This window comes from Panthera pardus, unplaced genomic scaffold (genome assembly GCF_024362965.1).
Source record: "Panthera pardus isolate Hobbes unplaced genomic scaffold, ASM2436296v1 HiC_scaffold_8, whole genome shotgun sequence".
Taxonomy (NCBI): domain Eukaryota; kingdom Metazoa; phylum Chordata; class Mammalia; order Carnivora; family Felidae; genus Panthera; species Panthera pardus.
This window is the reverse complement of record NW_026527013.1, coordinates 144,899,663-144,917,588: the sequence shown is the minus strand read 5'-3', so window position 1 is coordinate 144,917,588 and position 17,926 is coordinate 144,899,663. Positions and strand designations below refer to the sequence as shown.

Genomic DNA, 17,926 nt, shown 5'->3' with positions numbered 1-17,926 from the left:
GATATTTGCCAACTGTAAAACAACAGAGTTACCTTCATCATATTTAACAAGAGAAGCCCAGGAGAGCAAACTTATCAAGAATAGGCATCCATTTCCCCCAAGACAGCAACTTTAATGTTTAACTTCCTTAAAGGTTTATATTGAACCCGTGGAACTTTTCAGAGACTTACTTTAGCCAAAGACACAGAATACAAGCAAAACCAATCTTACCACTTTCTGCTAGAGCAGCAGCCACTTCATTGAGAGTGGAATAGATGTTGCAGGCTGCCCATCGGCACTGTGCCCCCAGCGCACCCAGGGTTTCCATAAGCACCTGTATTAAAGAGAAAGCATGGGATGAGCAAGGCTGGCCAAACTACTGGTCAGGGAAATTAAGTTTTTATATCTGACATTGAGAAAATATATCAGGAATTGCTAAGGCCAGTGATTTTCAAACTGTGCCTTACAGAAATCCTTCCGTGTTTTGAGTGGAGGGCAATGGTTGGGGAAGGCATGGGGGAAGGCTCCAGCTGAGCTCAATGCTCTTCTGCCTATTTAATATATTGGGCCTCCTTACAAGACTTAATTAAACCAAGGATTTTAGAGCCAAAACATTTTTGAAAAACCACCAGTTTTACAGTTCTGCTTCTCTGTAAGGAAGCTGCAAGAAAAGCTCCAATCCTAACAACAGCCAAGTAATCTATAAAACCTTAACTTTTCTTGAGCCCATCAAAGAGCTGAGGTTATAAAGCAACAAAGTGCACTGAACTCCAAAGTGACAAATCCGTTTAAGGAGACAGGGAACACACTGTTTCACCTCTGAAAGAGCATGGGAGGAAGATGTGGGTGCCACACAGGAGGAGAAAAAAAAAAAAAGCTAGAATTCAATGAATAGTAAAGGCTGAGTGTGGGAAAGTATGTCAGTTTGGAATTTCTAATAACCCCAGGCACAAGGAGATTTCACACTCACACGCAAGCTCTTTTCCAGGGGCTTCCACCCAGAGCTCACAAGAAAGACTGGGGGGCAAGGACCTGATCAGCTGTGCTCAAAAACAGGCACTTTGCCACGCTCTTCTCTCATAGGAAGCAAAAGTCTTAAGCTAAAGGAAGAGGAGCAGAAATTATGCCCGCAGTCAGGGACCAGACAAAGATCCACTGCTTCTGGGGAAGAGTGGAAGCAAAAACTCCCTGCTCCTTGGAGAGAAGTAAGCCTTCTTGGGCCCAGGACCTTGCACTGACACAAAGTACAGGCATACCTCAGAGAAACTGCAGGTTCCAGACTACCACAATAAAGTGAATATCACAATAAAGCAAGTCAAATGAATGTTTTGGTTTCCCAGTGCATATAAAAGTTATGTTTACACTATAGTGTAACCTATTGAGTGTGCGATAGCACACTGTACATACCTTAATTTAAAAAATACTTTGGGGTGCCTCAGTCAGTTGGGTGTCCAACTTTGGCTCAGGTCATGATCTCACAGTTCGTGGGTTCGAGCCCTGCATTGGGCTCTGTGCTGACAGCTCAGAGCCTACAGCCTGCTTCAGATTCTGTCTCCCTCTCTCTCTGCCCCTCCCCAGCTTGCACTCTGTCTCTCTCTGTCTCTCAACAACAAAAAAATGTTAAAAAAAAAAAAAAAGTTTTTTTAATGCCATTATCTGTGAAGTGCAATAAAACAAGGTATGACTGTTAAAGATCTGCTACTTCTCCGGGAAAGGCAGGAAAATATCTCTTGCACAAGACCTATCACAGACACAAGGCAAAATTTGGCTGCTATGGGAAGAAGGGGCAGGAACAATGAAAAAGCCCCACCTCACAGAGACCTAAGACTGAGGCTGGACCAGGAGATGCGAGAACCCTACCTGCCCTCACCATGAGCCAAGCTCTAGGAAACAAAGAGCAGCAGCCTAGTGCAGCAGGTGGGGCATGTATCTGAAGAGGGAGATGACACCCCCTTTCCCCCACCCCTGTGGCAAGCATGTGTAGAAGCAACTGAAAGCTGAGACTGAAGCCAAAACACTGAGAAGAACCTTCCGTTAACCTCAAATCACAATGTAACAGCTGCCCACTACTGGAGCAATTTGAGGCCTATGGTGCAGAACAATAATTGAAATCCAACCAAGTTCATGACAATAATGGAAACTAACAAATTACCATTCAAGATAAAATTTCAAGACACACTGGCAGGGGTCAATTAAATGGGCATTAAGGAGGGCACTTTTCGGGATGAGCACTGGGTGTCATATGTAAGAGATGAATCACTGGGTTCTACTTCTGAAGCCAAGACTACACTGTATGTTAACTGACTTGAAAACAAATTAAAAAAAAAATGTCAAGACACACAAAAAAGTGGAATCCTCCCCATTGTCAAGAAATACAATATTCAGGGGCGCCTGGGTGGTGCAGTCGGTTAAGCGTCCGACTTCAGCCAGGTCACGATCTCGCGGTCCGTGAGTTCGAGCCCCGCGTCAGGCTCTGGGCTGATGGCTCGGAGCCTGGAGCCTGTTTCCGATTCTGTGTCTCCCTCTCTCTCTGCCCCTCCCCCGTCCATGCTCTGTCTCTCTCTGTCCCAAAAATAAATAAAAAACGTTTAAAAAAAAAAAAAAAAGGAACTATTAAAGAAATACAATATTCAAGAGAACAAGCCTCTAAGATGAACTAAATGTTTAAATTAGCTATAATAAATAAAACTTTAAATTAGCTGTAATTAATATGTTTATATTAAGTGGTCTAGTGAAAAGATGGATGACGTCCATGAACAGATAGGAAATTTCAGCAGAGAGATGGAAATAATAAAAATATGTCAAATAGAAATGTCAGAAAACATGTTAATAGGTATTAGAGATTACGGATTCTTTCATCAGGCTCATCATCGGACTAGGCATATCTGAGGATAGAATCAGTGAACTTGAAGACAGATCAATAAAAATCACCAAATTGAAATACAGAAAGAAAAAAGAGTAGGGAATAAAAATCAGAGCATCCAAGAACAGAGCATCCAAGATCTATGGGCCATTATCAAATGTCTAACATACATGTAAACTGGAATAGTATGAGGAGAAGGAGAGAACAGGGCAAAAGAAATATATGAAGAGTTAGTGGGCAATTATTTTCCAAAATACGAAATGAAAGAAGATCCAGGAAAAATGATATTCCAATGGCAAAAAATACAATAGCATCCAGATCCTTTAAAAGGAACCAGGCCCCTTGGAGAAATGGCTGATTCCGGGGTTAGGGCAGAGAATGTACAAGATGAGCTTAGATAATCTTATACTAGAAGCAAGTAAGTGCTCAAAGAATGAGAAGGATATGTCAAAAGACAAAAAGCCACAGAAGCCAGACTGAAGGGACTCCACCAGGACGTTTGGAACAATTTAAGCATCATAATAAATAGTGATAGTAACGGATCATAATGCATTAAATAAAATAGGAAATAATGATTCATACAAATAAAAATAAGTAAATAAATGAATAAACTGAAAGCCTGATGAAGAATGGGATATCTACATAGTTTCATATTACTACCTCACAAAATACTTTTTAATTACAAAGAGGGAAAAATAACTTTTACAGTGGAAAAGTCTAGCAGACACTACCTCAAGCAAAGGACCAAAATGAACATCATCTTGACAAATGATAAATCAAATCTAAATCAATGTGCCACCTGATAAGATTCAATGAAAAAAATGGAACATCATTTCCTACCATAAATGCATATCCCGAATTTAATAATGAGAAAGTATCAGGAAAACTGGAATTGAGCACAATCTATAGAATAATTCATCTATAATTTTCAAAAGGGTCAAGGTCATGAAAGTCAAAGAAAGACTGACGAACTGTTCCAGACTAAAGGAGACTAAAAGGGGATGACGTTTAACGAGATGTGTAACTAGGGACTGGATCTTTGGGTTATAAAATATAATACTGGGACAACTAGTAAAATTCATACAAGGTCTGAGGATTAGATGGTAATATAAATCAATGTTAATTTCCTAATTTTGAATAGTTGTACTGGTCATATGAGAGAATGTCCTTGTATGTAGAAAATATACATTAAAGTATTTATGGGTCAAGGAGCATCAGGTTGGCAACTTACTCTCAAATGGCTAAGAAAAAAAGTGACCTGTACTGTACTTAAAACTTTATAAATCTGTGTTTATTTCAAATTAAAAACTATTTTTAAAAATTATTTTAAAATTTATTCTGCCAATTTGATCCTGATTTACTTTTAACTTCAATATATAAGATAGACATAGGATTCTTTTAAAGAAAGTAGTATTCCCCCTACTGCTTTGATTATTAACTATTTTAACAAGAATAAAGCTTTGGTTAAAAAAACTTGTTTTTGGCGCCTGGGTGGCTCAATTGGTTAAGCATCAGACTCTTGGTTTTGGCTCAGATCATGATCTCACGGTTTCTGAGTTTGAGCCCTGCATTAAGCTCTGTGCCAACGGCGTGGAGCTTGCTTGGGAGTCCATCCCCCTCTCTTTCTCTGCCCCTTCCCTGCTTGCTCTCTACGTTTCTCTCTCTCAAAAATAAATAAACTTTGGGGAAAAAAATCTTTTAAAAAACCTGTTTTAAAATTTCCTGACAGTAGTTAACTCTTAGCACTGGTACTTTTCATGTTGTAAAACTTGTATTTTCTCATATTTCAATGCTAAGTAAAAATTCTAGTTATGGTTTAATTAAAAAAAACAAACTTGGGGCGCCTGGGTGGCTCAGTCGGTTAAGCGTCCGACTTTGGCTGAGGTCAAGATCTCACAGTCAGTGAGTTCCAGCCCCGTGTTGGGCTCTGTGCTGACAGCCCAGAGCCTGGAGCCTGCTTTGGATTCTGTGTGTCCCTCTCTCTCCGCTCCTCCCCAACTTGTGCATGTACGTGTGCTCTCTCTCTCTCTCAAAAATAAATGAACATTAAAAAACAATTTTTTAATAAATAAATTAAATTAAAAAAAAAATCATGCTGGGTGCCTGCGTGGCTCGGTCTGTTGAGTGTCTGACTTCAGCTCAGGTCATGATCTCACAGTCAAGTTTGAGTTCAAGCCCCATGTGTCTGGCTCTTTGCTGTCAGGGAGCAGCCTGCTTCAGATCCTCTGTCCCCCTCTCTCTCTGCACCTCGCCTGCTTATGCACTCTTTCTCTCTCTCAAAAATAAATAAATATTTAAAAAAAGAATTCTAAGTAAAGAGTGCTAGCTGTTAGGGCTCAAACAGGAGTGAAGGCAGGTAGGAGTGGAAGGAAGACAGAGCTTAGAAGCTGGCTTAACCTGACTTTCAATCATGACTGTTTAGAGAGAGTAGCAAAGGAATCTGGTTATTAGAAGGAACCAGGGAAACATGCCTAAAAAATATAAATAGATCCAAGTCTATTGGAAACATGGATAGGAAACCATTAACTAACTATGATAGTTATTTCTGGAACATGGGATCATAGGAGACTGTCTTTTTACATTACAGAGTATGGTAATGTTTGAGCATTATAAAATGAACATTAACTCCTTTTGTAATCAGAAAAAGAAAACGGAGATTAAAAACAAAACAAGGTAAAAATTCCTTTGTTATTATTATTTATTTTTATTTTTATTTATTTGTTTTGAGGGAGAGAGTGTGCGAGCAAGGGAGGGGCAGAGAGAGAGGGAGACAGAGAATCCCAAGCAGGCTCCACACTGTCAGTGGAGAGCCCAACTCAGGCTTCGAACTCACAAACATGAGATCACGACCTGAGCCGAAATCAAGAGTCACATGCTTAACTGATGGAGCCACTCAGGCACCCCTGTGTGATTATTTGTTTAAAGGAAAAAGAAAAAAATGTGGGGAGGAAACTTTGAAATAATATTAAAACTGGTAAACTAATTTTGATTACTCCATTCAAGAGAAAGTAGAAGGGAGCCTTGAAAGGTGGTAATGTTTGGTGACCCAGGGGGTAAAAAAGAAACTAGATACAATTTAGCAACATGAGACAGTACAGAAGCACTTACTATTTTAAGCCACCACACTGAAGTCTCATGTCACTGACTAGGGAAGCCCAAAAAAGATTCCAAGAGTGTTTCTGCCTTGATTTATTAGTCTGTAGCTCCAAAAAGAGACAGCTTTTCAATTTATTATATTAATTTGGGGTAATCAAGGTATTTTTTTCCTTAGAGAACATGTAATATGGAAACGTCTCATGGTAAAGATCATAACAGTAGCTGCCTGGGTCTTAAGGACTCTCTTCTGTTCTTAATCAGGAATGTGGCCATATAAATAAGTGTCATGCTTCAGGAGACACTCTGTTGAAAGCCGATCTAACCATACAGATGACCTGAGTCTTATAAATCATATAAATGATTTCAGACCATTTCTCAATACACCAATTTCCTGTAGTGTTTTCATTACGGTTGGCAATTCAATCTCTTACGTCTTTGATGATGGCTCTGAGTCAGTGATTCTCAACAGAGGAGCTCTGGAAAACTGCGGGGGCATTTTTGATCGTCACAATAGTCGGGAGGGGAATGCTACTGGCATTGAGTGATCAGGACCAGAGATTTTGACATGTCGAAAGTGCAGGACAGTCTCTTACAACAAAAACCATGCCACATTTAGTGCAGTTTTCAAATGTTCCGATGAAAGTTCACAAGGGTGAGAAACCTATTTATAATGATCTAAGTTTAGAACCTTATTCCACCTTACACATTAACCAAAAATACTCTTGTAGTTTTAATACAAAATAGTAATAGCTTTCCCAGGAATGTAACACTTGTGTAAATTAAGAGCAAACACACACTTGTTATTGTTGCTGTTCAGAGATTTATAAAAAGTTTATAGTTTATTATAATATGATTCAGAAAATCATATAATTTGGCAATGTCACTCTGATGCCTTAGAATCAGTAACACATTTCTATCTACATTTGTGGCATTCTCATTCAAATAATGCTATGAGGAAGTACAAATATCTGAGTATTCCACTATTCTTGTGCCCAAGCATTTACATACGGAAATACACATTATTTCTTTATAAATTACTTTTCCTCTATTCCTCCTTCATATTTCAGTTAAGATTTTAGATTGATTTTTTAAAAATTATATGTACTGAGGTATGTTATGTTTGAATTTCATTTTAAGATAATACAGAGGCATTGCAAAAATATGTTTTATAAAGAGGAGACACTGAATCTGATAGGGTTAAGAATCACTAGTCTAAATCAATCATGGTAATCCCAGTCCCCTTGCCAGGACTGGTGGGCCATGGGTATGTGACCCTGTTCTGTTCAATGACACATGATGGAATATCCTGGAAGACTTCTGGGAAAGATTTACTTGCTTTTGGGGGAGAAGAAGAAATGGTCCTTCCTACTCTTCATGTCAGTCTGTGATGGCTTAAAGAGCTGTAATCAACTTGCTATGAGCCTGAGAATGAAGTAAGCAAGTGAAAAGGGAGCTCCAAGAAAATTACAGATAGATGAAACTGGAGCCTTGAGATCCTAAATTTGAAGTCCACCTTACCTCTGAACTCCTAGCTATGTAATATAGTCAGTTCCTTTAGGTATGAGTCAGGTTGAATCAGGTTCTTTTACTTGCAGCTGAAAGCAATCTAAGAGAGCTGCCTTATGGAAATGACATTGGAAGGCAAGACAAGGGGAAGCAGTGTAGCACAGAGAAAGCATAAACTTGGGAGTCAGATGAATTGAAGTTCAAACCTGGATTCTATGATTTTACTTGCTGTATAACCTCAGACAAATTACTTAAACACCCTGAGCCTTACTTTCCTCGTTTGCAAAGTAGAAACAAGAATACCTGCTTTACATGGCCATTACAAGGATTAATGACTTAATACTTGTTAAGCTCTTAACCTACCGCTTGGCATTTTGCAAGCACTCAATAGCTGGTGGCTATTATTAACTATTATTATGTGGAGAAAGAAAAAGGACTCACAGCAGTCTGAGCAGTGATGTGTGTGCAACCCACAATTTTGGCTCCAGCCAAAGGTTTTTCTCCTTGAGCTCTCTTCCTCAAAGCCATCAGTGCAGGCATTTCTGAAAAGGCACAATACATACACAGCGCTATTAGAGAGGAGGGAATGAGAGAGAAAGAATAAACAGAAGAACTTATTCTCTTAAAGTAAGATTCTTCCCCTGGTCAGGTTGTTAGATTGGGTTCCTTAAGGAATCAAGACATTGAATCTGATTTTTCTTTTATAATAGGCTTTCAGAGGCAAATTCTCCAGAGTTCTGACTCCCCATCTCCCAGTCTTACTCATCCATTCTCTCTGCCTTTTCCTGGTATAGGGGTTCCTTATAGACCTACCAGAGTACACTCCTTCCCCACAGTGTTCCCTAAGTTCAGATTTCTTTTAAGTATTCTTTAAAACCATTCCTTTTTTTTTTTTTTTTTTTTAGATTTATTTATTTACTTTGAGAGAGAGGGCAATTGGGGGAGGGTAAGAGAGAGAAAATCCCAAGCAGGCTCTGCACTGTCGGTGCGGAGCCTGACTCGGGGGCTCGAACTCACGAACTGTGAGATCATGACCTGAGTGGAAATCAAGAGTCAGACGCTTAACCAACTAAGCCACCCAGACACCCCTCTTTAAAACCACTCTTAAATTTCACAAGCAACTAGACCCCAGGACATAAAAAGGGATTAACACGGACAAAAAGACACGGGCAGCATGAAAAAGAACAGGTGCTGGCTTTCTTTACCTTGTTCAGCGATTTCAATTTCTCTTCGTCCAAACTCTGCCTGTTTGATGTTCTTGACACAGAAGTCACTGCTTCCCTTAGAGTTCTTTTGCTGCTTGTCCCTGGGAGATGTCTCATCATCAGAGCTATCTGTATATGAAGCCGCTGAAATGACAGATAAAAAGCCCTCAGGGAAACAAATGGCTTCCTCTGAAATTCTACACCGTGGGGTGAACTGAGGCTTCTCTAGTCATCCAGCACCATACAGATGTACACCTAAATGGTAGGCACCTAAATGGCACCATGGAGCTGGGTCCACCACCTCCTATGGAAAGTGCTATCCACAGGTCAGAAAGAGGAAGCTGAGAGAGGTTGCCAAAGACGTTCCCCTTGGATAGCATTAACTACCCAGGGCTAATGATCTTCAGAACATGAGGTCCTTGAATATGCAAAACGAGAGAGGTTACACCATGGTAGCAATAGGTTGAAGTTCTTAATGCAAGATCATGGTCATTAACCTATGGGTTTCTGGGATCCTAGCTGCCCTTTTTGTCTGCTGCTTAGATGCCTGATGTAATTTGTGTTTTAGTACAGTAATTGAACAGATAAGACCTAGAAAACAAGGAACCCATGGGAAAGTAATTAAGAACCACACAAAAAGTGTTTGTCTGACATAACAGAGCTTTCTTTTCAGAACTCGCTCTGATGAGGCTGAACTATGCCTGCAGACCCAATTAGATATTGACAATGAAGTATTCAGTGTGCTCTCCCTTCTTGCTGGCCTCAGTGGATCCAGCAGTAGGCATTTCAGGTTCCCAAAGAAGTGGATAAATCCTCTTTTGGTATACTAAAATGCTCTGATGATTAATCCATTTAGCAGTATACGCTAGAGGGTGGAAAGTCTAAGGCTTTTGATTGTGGCTAACAGGCAGCTGCTGCTGCTACTCACATGTTTAGCTGAGGTCTTTTCAGTTTTAAAACAAATCTGTAGTTGCTAATCATTTGCTAGATGATTTAATTTCATTCCATGACTTATGTTTAAGTTTCTGAGGATAGTTTCTTCCTAAGTAGTCCTCAAGGTTTCTTGTGGTTGTCGTGGTGGTGTTTGTTTGTTTGTTTTAAATGTTTATTTGTTTTTGAGAGAGAGAGAGAGAGAGAGAGAGAGAGAGAGAGAGAGAGAGAGAGAGAGAGAGATGGAGGGGTAGAAAGTGTGGGAGACACAGAATCCGAAGCAGGCTCCAGGCTCTGAGCTGTCAGCACAGAGCTGACACAAAGTATGAGATCATGACCTCAGCCGAAGCCATAGGCTTAACCAACTGAGCCAGCCAGATGCCCCTTGTGTTTTTTTGAGGGGGAGGGGAGGTTGGGGGATATAAAGCTCTATCTATAAAGCATTACATATCTCTCAATGGGATAAGAAGTATGTCCATCACTTGTAAGGGGAGAAAGCTGCAAATGCTCAGAGCTCCTAAGGTCTATGGTGCTCTGATGTACTTACATCCAGAGAATTATGGCATTTCTGGGATTTCTTAGCAAAGGATCTATACCTGGGAAGGCTGTAAAAGGCAAGTCTGACCTTGCCCAGCTAATCGGGCATGGCACGACAAGATGTTTGGGCAGCAGGGGCCTGAGTGTCTCTCTTGGAACTGGAAAACTGCCCTAGAGCAAAGTCCTAACACGAGGCAACAAGAATGAACATGGGCGCCAAGGGAGGTGAGGGAATTAGTAAATCCCCAAAGAGACTTTGTTCTTGAAAGGAACTAATCAGTATAAAAAGTCTGTGGTTCTCCCTCCTCGGGTGAGCAAGAGTTCAAAGTACCTTTGGCAACAGAGCCCAGAAACAGCTTCCTGGGCAGTCATCTGTTTCACTAGTCGATACTCCGAAATAGCTTATGTGTTAGAGGCTTAGGGGAGCGGTGCTTCTACCACCTGAGAGAGGAAAGGCAGTGGCCATCCCTAATCTTGATCATAATTTATAGTATAATCACTTTTGAAGAAAGTGTTGACATTCAGAATATCCTGAAATTTCAAATCCTTTGACAAAGGCATGACGATTTCTATGTTCCTCAATGGCCATTTAAATATAGTGGTTACGTGTTCTGGGGTCAGACAGACTTTGAAGCCTCAGTCTCTGTTTCTGGGTATATAAAATAAAGGCGTCCCAGAACCTGATTAACAGAATTAATAGAATTAGTTAATAGATTAATAGAATTCATTCATGAATCCAATCATGCACACATTCAGTTGTTCATTCAACAAATTTTTATCACATTATCTACTATGTCCCAGGCACAGTCTAATTCCTGGGTATATAGAACAAATATGGCTGTCTTCATCTTCATGGAGTTTTCAGTCTAATGGGTGAGTCAGTCAGACATGAAATGACTCATTTCAGAATTAGAGTTTTTCTTTTCCTATGGTTGTAATATGTATTATGAAGCAGATTGTAAATTGGAAGACATGACTTGTCAGAGTCAAGTTGTTGAGAAGATTAAATGAGATAATGTAAGTAAAGTGCTAATGCAATGCTTGGTATAAATTAAATACTGAATAAATGATACCCGATATTAGTGTTGGCTTTTGCATATATTTTTAAGTCAATACCAGAAATAACATCTTTAAAGGTTCTTACTCAGCTTCAGGATTTTTAAGTTTTATTTATTCATTTTTGAGAGAGACAGAGAGTGAGCGGGCGAGGGGCAGAGAGAGAGAGAATCCCAAGCAGGCTCTGCACTGTCAGCACAGAGCCCGATGTGGGGCTCAAACTCACAAACCATGAGATCATGACCTGAGCCGAAACCAAGAGTTGGGTGCTTAACCGACTAAGCCACCCAGGCGCCCCATCAGCTTCAGGATTTTGAATGGGAAAGGGATGACATACATACAATATTATTTATTGTTCCTTTTTTTTCTACCTCTGTCATCTACTAATCCAACCAAGCAGCAGGTGGCTGGCTGGCAATGATGAAAAAGGTTGAGACAGAGTCCTCACTCTACCCAGAATAGCATTCCTCTCCTTTGCCTCTCTAGATTCTAAGGATGAGTCAGGGTAAAAAACAAAATAAAACAAAACAAACAACAACAAAAATAAGCACCAAAATTTCCCCTTAGGAGAAGCGCTCCAATTTTTGGCTTGAGTTTGCCTTCTATCTCAAGAAGAAATTATTATGCCACCCCCTTATTCTAAAAAAAAAATTCCTCAAATACTGTATTTTATTTTCTTCACAGTAGTCAACTGGTTATAGTTAGCTCAATCAATGTTTTTATTTCAGCCACAATGGATTTGTTTTCAAAGAGTCCTTTATACAGACCTGTTATCAGGTGAGAACCAAAAATATCAGTTGTCTAGATGGTACTAATATGTGAATGCAAAATGGCTGACAGACCCAGATCAAGAGAGTATTACTTCTGCAAACACAGTGGAAAGATTATTCTGAACTAGCATGACATTTGTTTTTTGAATCCATACTTCTTTCTGTCCCTATATTTAAAGTAGCACATTCACTTTAATATTTGAGACAGTATTAAAGGTTTCTTCCTAGGAAAATTTCGAGAAAGCCAACACACATGTATATATATGCTTGCATAATTTGTAAAGTGTTTGTAATTGTCACACTCTGAAGACCAGAGCTATAATTCAATTAAAAATGAACAGCTGATCATCAAGGCAATAATCAACTGAAGCACAGCCTAAGACCTTAGCTCTAGCTTTACCTCTAATTGGTTGTGACCAATTCTCAATTTATCCAACTGTGAAACAGGGAGTATAACAGATGTTCTCTCTCCCATACTCCCTCTTTCCCCTAACTACCACCAGAAAAACCTCATGAATAAATGAGAGTCAAAAAAGGGTTCAACTTCTATATAGAAAAGTTATAATAAAGTATAATATAACTTTACCACAGGGTGTTCTCTTGTTTCATGATAACCCAGAATCAAAACATAACTTGATGAATCACTAATCCATAATCTATCCCATAGAACATGCATACACATATGTTCTATGGCTCAAGCCTGATTAAGCCTTACCTCCTAGCAGCTGTGACATTGTAGGTTATTGCTAGAAGAAGCAGTCAGACTCCCGGATGAATTAGTCCTATTAGACTACTTTAAGTCAGACAATGCCTCTTAGGCCCAATCTATTCATTTGGTAATGGAAATAACAGTAGGGACCTGTGTGTCAATGTGCAGCAGATTTCACTGATGAATAACACTCTAGAAATATGTGAAAAGCTATGTTAGCAACCAAAATACAAACAAATAAACAAAACTTTGTTACTTGGAAAAATCTTAAAATGCTTTATAAGTGTTATAAGAACCAATTATGAACTAAGGGACTTCAGCTTTCCTTTCTTATCTTTAACCAATTAACTCCCTGTAAAGACAGCTTTTTCAGAAATAGATCACTGAGAATGGTTTGATTTTGAAGAAAAGCCTCGTCTATTCATCTGTTTTTATGAGGTTTTGTGCTTAGGGAAAGAGTTTCTAGACGTCTGTTACTTATAAACACTTTCAGGAAAACGCAGGAATTTCAGGAATTGAAGTAGCCTTTTTCAACCTGGGTTCCACCAGAATTAAGCCCTAATGCATTGAAGCATCCATCAAATATATCAATTTACTTCTATCCATCTAGAAGTGTACTAGTTGTGAACCATCCTTTGATAGCTGAGAAAACAGTCTCTCCAGTCCTCTTCTGTGTTCTGTGATTCTGATGAGGAACCTTGGTTGAGAAAGGCTGGTAGAGGCTTCTAAATGAAAGCATTGGCAAAACTTGGCACTAGGATCTTTAAGCAGGGAGAGTAGGCCATAGACGACCCAAGCCCCCAGGTAACTTCAGCAAAACAAGCACTCTGGATAGGAAGGTACATTTTTTCTGAAATGTCATAAGTCTTCTGGCTGTTCACATACAGAGTGTGGGTATATCAGACCCATATGGTATATCAGAGGGTATATGAGGGTATATCAGAGACCTCAACAAGAATATAAAGTATATGTCTGGGGACACCTTTCATCAGTATTTATTTATCAAACACCTCTTAGGTTAAACATTTCTAAATACTAGGAATAGAGCAGTATAAGACAAAAATCTCTACTTTTATGGATCTCATATTCAAGGAAGGAGAGAAAGACAATAATAAATTAGTAAAATACATAGTAAATATATCAAATGCTGTGGAGAAAAATTAAGGAAGAAACTTTGATAGGAAATGTTGGGTGGGGTGTTTGTACAGTTTTAAGAATAGCCAGAATAGGGCTCAATGAGAATGTGACGTTTAGTTAAGAACTGAAGGAGGTAGGATACCCAGCTGGGATATCTTAGAGCACCCCGGGCAAAGGAAATAGCAAGTGCAAAGAACTTAAAGCAGGGAAGTGCCTGGCATATTTCGAAATAACACAATAGTAGTAAGGAGCCACTAAAATGGCTGGGGTGAAATGTATAGCTGGAAGAGGAGGGAGGTTTGGGAATGTAGCGATGTGACTAGAAATGTAATGGGAGGGTAGAGGGCTGTGTAGGCCATTGTAAGATCCTTTAGCCTTTACTCAGAGTGAGACTGGGAAGCCATTGGAGGGTTTAGAGCAGAGAATTGATATGACCTGACTTACTTATTTCCGGAGAATCAATCTGGCTCTAGTGCTGTGAATAAACTATATTCATAAGCGAGGCAAGATCAGAACTCAGGAGCTCAGTTTTCAAGACATGGGAGGTTTGAGATGCCTATAAAACATCAAGTGAAAGGACTGGGCAGGCAGTTGGATACATGGATCTAGCGTATAGGGGAGAGATTTGAAGTGGAGATAAAATCTGAGAATCAAATGTCAATACATAATATTTAAACCTATGAGACTGCATGAGCTCATGTGGGAGAGTATCAACAGAGAAGTGATCAAGAGACTGATCCTTGGGGCTCTCCAATGTTAATTTCTGTAGTCACTTCAATGATAATGTATGCTGAAAATGGTTCCAAGTTTTTATTGACATGCATTTGCATATCATCCTGTATCTGGAAAGCTGTGAGTCAATTTCATTATTCCTGGTTTTCGTTGATAGATTAGGAGCTTTTTCTGTAGCACCTCATATAATTTCTCATTGCCTCTGTTATCAACATCACAAACTACGAGAGTTTTCCAGGATCACACAAACAAATCACATAGGGATCAAAGCCTAGAAAATTGGTCTCTCCTAACTGCCAGTCCAGGACTTGCTAATTGTTCATGTGAAAAAACAAAAACAAAACGAGGTAACCGTGTGTCTGAAACAGCTGTAAAAGAAACAAGCATCGTCTTCGGTTTCATTTTTAAAGCACCGAGTTTATGGAAATAACACTTCCTATAGATTGTTTCAGATCATACCTGGAATATTAAAGTCATAGGCATATTTTTAAAAGGATACTTCATCTGGAATATATCCAGATGAGGATAGCCACGACAATGGGATGCCCTGAAAAGGGTGACTTTTATTTCTATGTAAAATCATTAAATTCCAAGGATTATATAAGAGCTTATCAGAGCTAAATGACTAGATAAAGCAAGAATCACCCTATCATCTAAAATGCTCCCAAAGAAGCCAGATGGCCATTTGTCAGGGATACCATCAAGGTAATTCTAGCATCCAGTGGGAAGCTGAATAATTGATCTTAAGTTCTTTTCTTTTCTTTTTTTTTTAATTTTTTAAAATTTTTATTTATTTTTGAGAGAGAGAGAGCACTCAAGAGTGGGGGAGGGGTAAGGGGTGAGGGGGACAGAGAATCTGAAGCGGGCTCTGTGCTGACAGCAGAGAGCGCAATACGTAGCTCAAACCCACAAACTGTGAGATCACGACCTGAGCCAAAGGCAGACACTTAACTGACTGAGCCACCCAGGCACCCAATCTTAAATTATTTTATATCACCAGAATATTTTGACTCCGTGCTCCTGAATTTAATATCTTTAAATGGATATATAAGGTTGGCAATTTTTGAGTAGTTCAACTTAAAAGTCCAAGTTTTCCAGAGTGACATCAGTCACTATCACTCTCTAATGAGATATACTAGGCAACTATGTGTTCACTTAGAAACTGAGGAGATCAATCACACTTTCTAAGTAAGTATTTATTTTATAAGTACCCTCCTTACATATAGGGGTTCAGTAGAAAGGCAGGCATTGGTTTTCTCTGCAGGAACACAATTGGAAATGTGGATCTAGTGTATAGGGAGGAGACTGAGCTGGTGTTAAGGTTTAGTACAGTTATTGTTTAGTATCCATCTTTAAACAATATGCACAAACTTACAGTCTAAAATTTTAACCACCATTTTATAATTCACATTTCACAATTATTTTGGTTTCCAGAGTTATATTTAAAAACATTTTTTTCAATGTTTTTTAATTTATTTTTGACAGAGAGACAGAGAGTGAACAGGGGAGGGGCAGAGAGAGACGGAAACACAATCTGAAGCAGGCTCCAGGCTCTGAGCTGTCAGCACAGAGCCCGATGTGGAGCTCGAACTCATGAACTGTGAGATCATGACCTGAGCCAAAGTTGGCTGCCCAACCAACTGAGCCACCTAGGCGCCCTGGTTTCCAGAGTTATATTAACTGGTTCATGAATTTTCAACACTGGCTATTTCAGCAGAATAAGATAGGTACACAATTCGGTATCTTTACACAAAAATCCATAGGGATTTACATCATTCCATTACAGGGGGCAGAAGGGAATAAAAAGAGAAATGTAACAAGTGTAAATAACAATCTACCCAACCTAAAAGTTTCCCAAACAAGCTTTCTTCAACTTTACATAACAAATACTACTTTCCTATTTGTGTGAAGAACAAATAAAATTTGAGGTCATGATGAAAAATTTTTAAAGAATATTACTATTTATAATGTGAAGAGATAACTAGGGCAAACATTCAGCTTCCTACTATATTCCAACGGAAGAGCAAAATAAAATAGCTCCTTATTAGATCAGATACACACTAGGCATTGTTGCACAAATGGCCGATGCCTTCGAGGGGTCCTACGTGGTAATAACTCATCTGGCATTAAATGATATTACAGCTCCACAGCCCGTATATTTGAATTAATGCCACTGCAAAGGAAGGAAGGAGTGACAAGCAATATAATGGCATAGCTTAGAAGAGAAGGCAAAGGGCTCACTGGAACTAGGGCTCACTTGAATGTTTTCATTGTTTCTTAGGGCAATTAAGGTTTCCCTCTTAATTTGCAAGTACGGGATGGAGGGATGGGGAACTCCTCTTATTTTCAAAGAACGGAAAAAAACATGTCTTTATACATGCTGTTCAATGAAGGTCATCAATGAGTTACCTATGCCCACCCTCTGAATAGATCAGAATTCAGTTTTGTTATTCACCCTCTTCTGCCATTGTTGGAAGAAGAGACCTCCATTAGGCTCCACCCTGAATCCTCAAGAGGAATCCCAAGATTCCATCCAGAACTTTGGTCTAAATTTTGACTGAGAGTCAAAGTGTTTATTCCAAAGCACAGGTTTGGATGGACAGGAGGGCCCATTGATCATACTTAATTAGCCTCCACGGGTGGGTCCATAGCAGCTCAGTACTCACCTGAGCTGTAGCTGTCAGTAGATGACTGAGAAATGGAACGAGACAGAGAGCGACGTCCAATTTTGGTGGGACGTTTGTTGAATTCTTGTTTCTGGTCAGCAAATTGGATCTGCTAAGAAAAAGAACTCTAGTTATATAAAAGAAAACAACCTTCATTTTGAGATAGCAGTTCAAGGCTTGCATTACAGGATCTTACCTTCCTTTGCAGTTGACCTGATTGTACCAACCCATTTTTGGAATGTTAAGATTTTTTGGACTGAATGATTTTTCATTCTTTACCTACTATGTTTCTATCAAATTTAAATCTTTGATCAACTCTCTGGCCATACACCTTTAAAATAAAATTGTGACCAAAAATAAAAAAAGAGAGAGAGAGAATGGAATGTTCTGGTTAAAATAAATTTTTAGAAAGTTGAGTCATATTCCTTTCTATAGTTTCACTGAAAATTAAAGCTGGAAAGAATCTTTGAGACTATCTATCCTAATATTCATATATCTAGATGAGAAAACTGCAAAGTACAGAAAGGCAAAGTGACTTCAGATTTTAAGAGTCTCAGGAAATGGGATGGTATAATACAAAAAAAAAAAAAAAAAAAAAGGCTCTCCACTAAGAACTTCTGAAGCTGCATTCAAATCCTGATTATACCAGTCATTAGCTATGTGATGTTGGTCAAGGTGTTTTGTGATACTCATTTTCTCATAAATACGGCAAAGACAAAAGTACTTACCTCACAAGGTTT

The 17,926-nt window shown here is 39.1% G+C and overlaps 1 protein-coding gene across 10 annotated transcripts in view; it reads right to left on the bottom strand.

The window, feature by feature from the left end:
• The window catches only part of AHCYL2 (adenosylhomocysteinase like 2), a 169,307-nt gene that overhangs the window by 29,577 nt on the left and 121,804 nt on the right, over nt 1–17,926 (bottom strand). For 5 of the 10 annotated variants that reach the window (XM_019452711.2, XM_019452713.2, XM_019452714.2 and 2 more), the window contains 4 exons: nt 17,187–17,298; nt 8,650–8,793; nt 7,886–7,986; nt 211–313 (listed from right to left, as the gene is read on the bottom strand). In XM_019452711.2, coding sequence (XP_019308256.1) covers nt 211–313; nt 7,886–7,986; nt 8,650–8,793; nt 17,187–17,298 — 460 coding nt within the window. Of the gene's footprint in view, nt 1–210; nt 314–7,885; nt 7,987–8,649; nt 8,794–12,657; nt 12,752–17,186; nt 17,299–17,926 lie in introns of those variants that run through there. The other 5 variants (XM_019452712.2, XM_019452716.2, XM_019452720.2 and 2 more) reach the window with 2 other exon arrangements.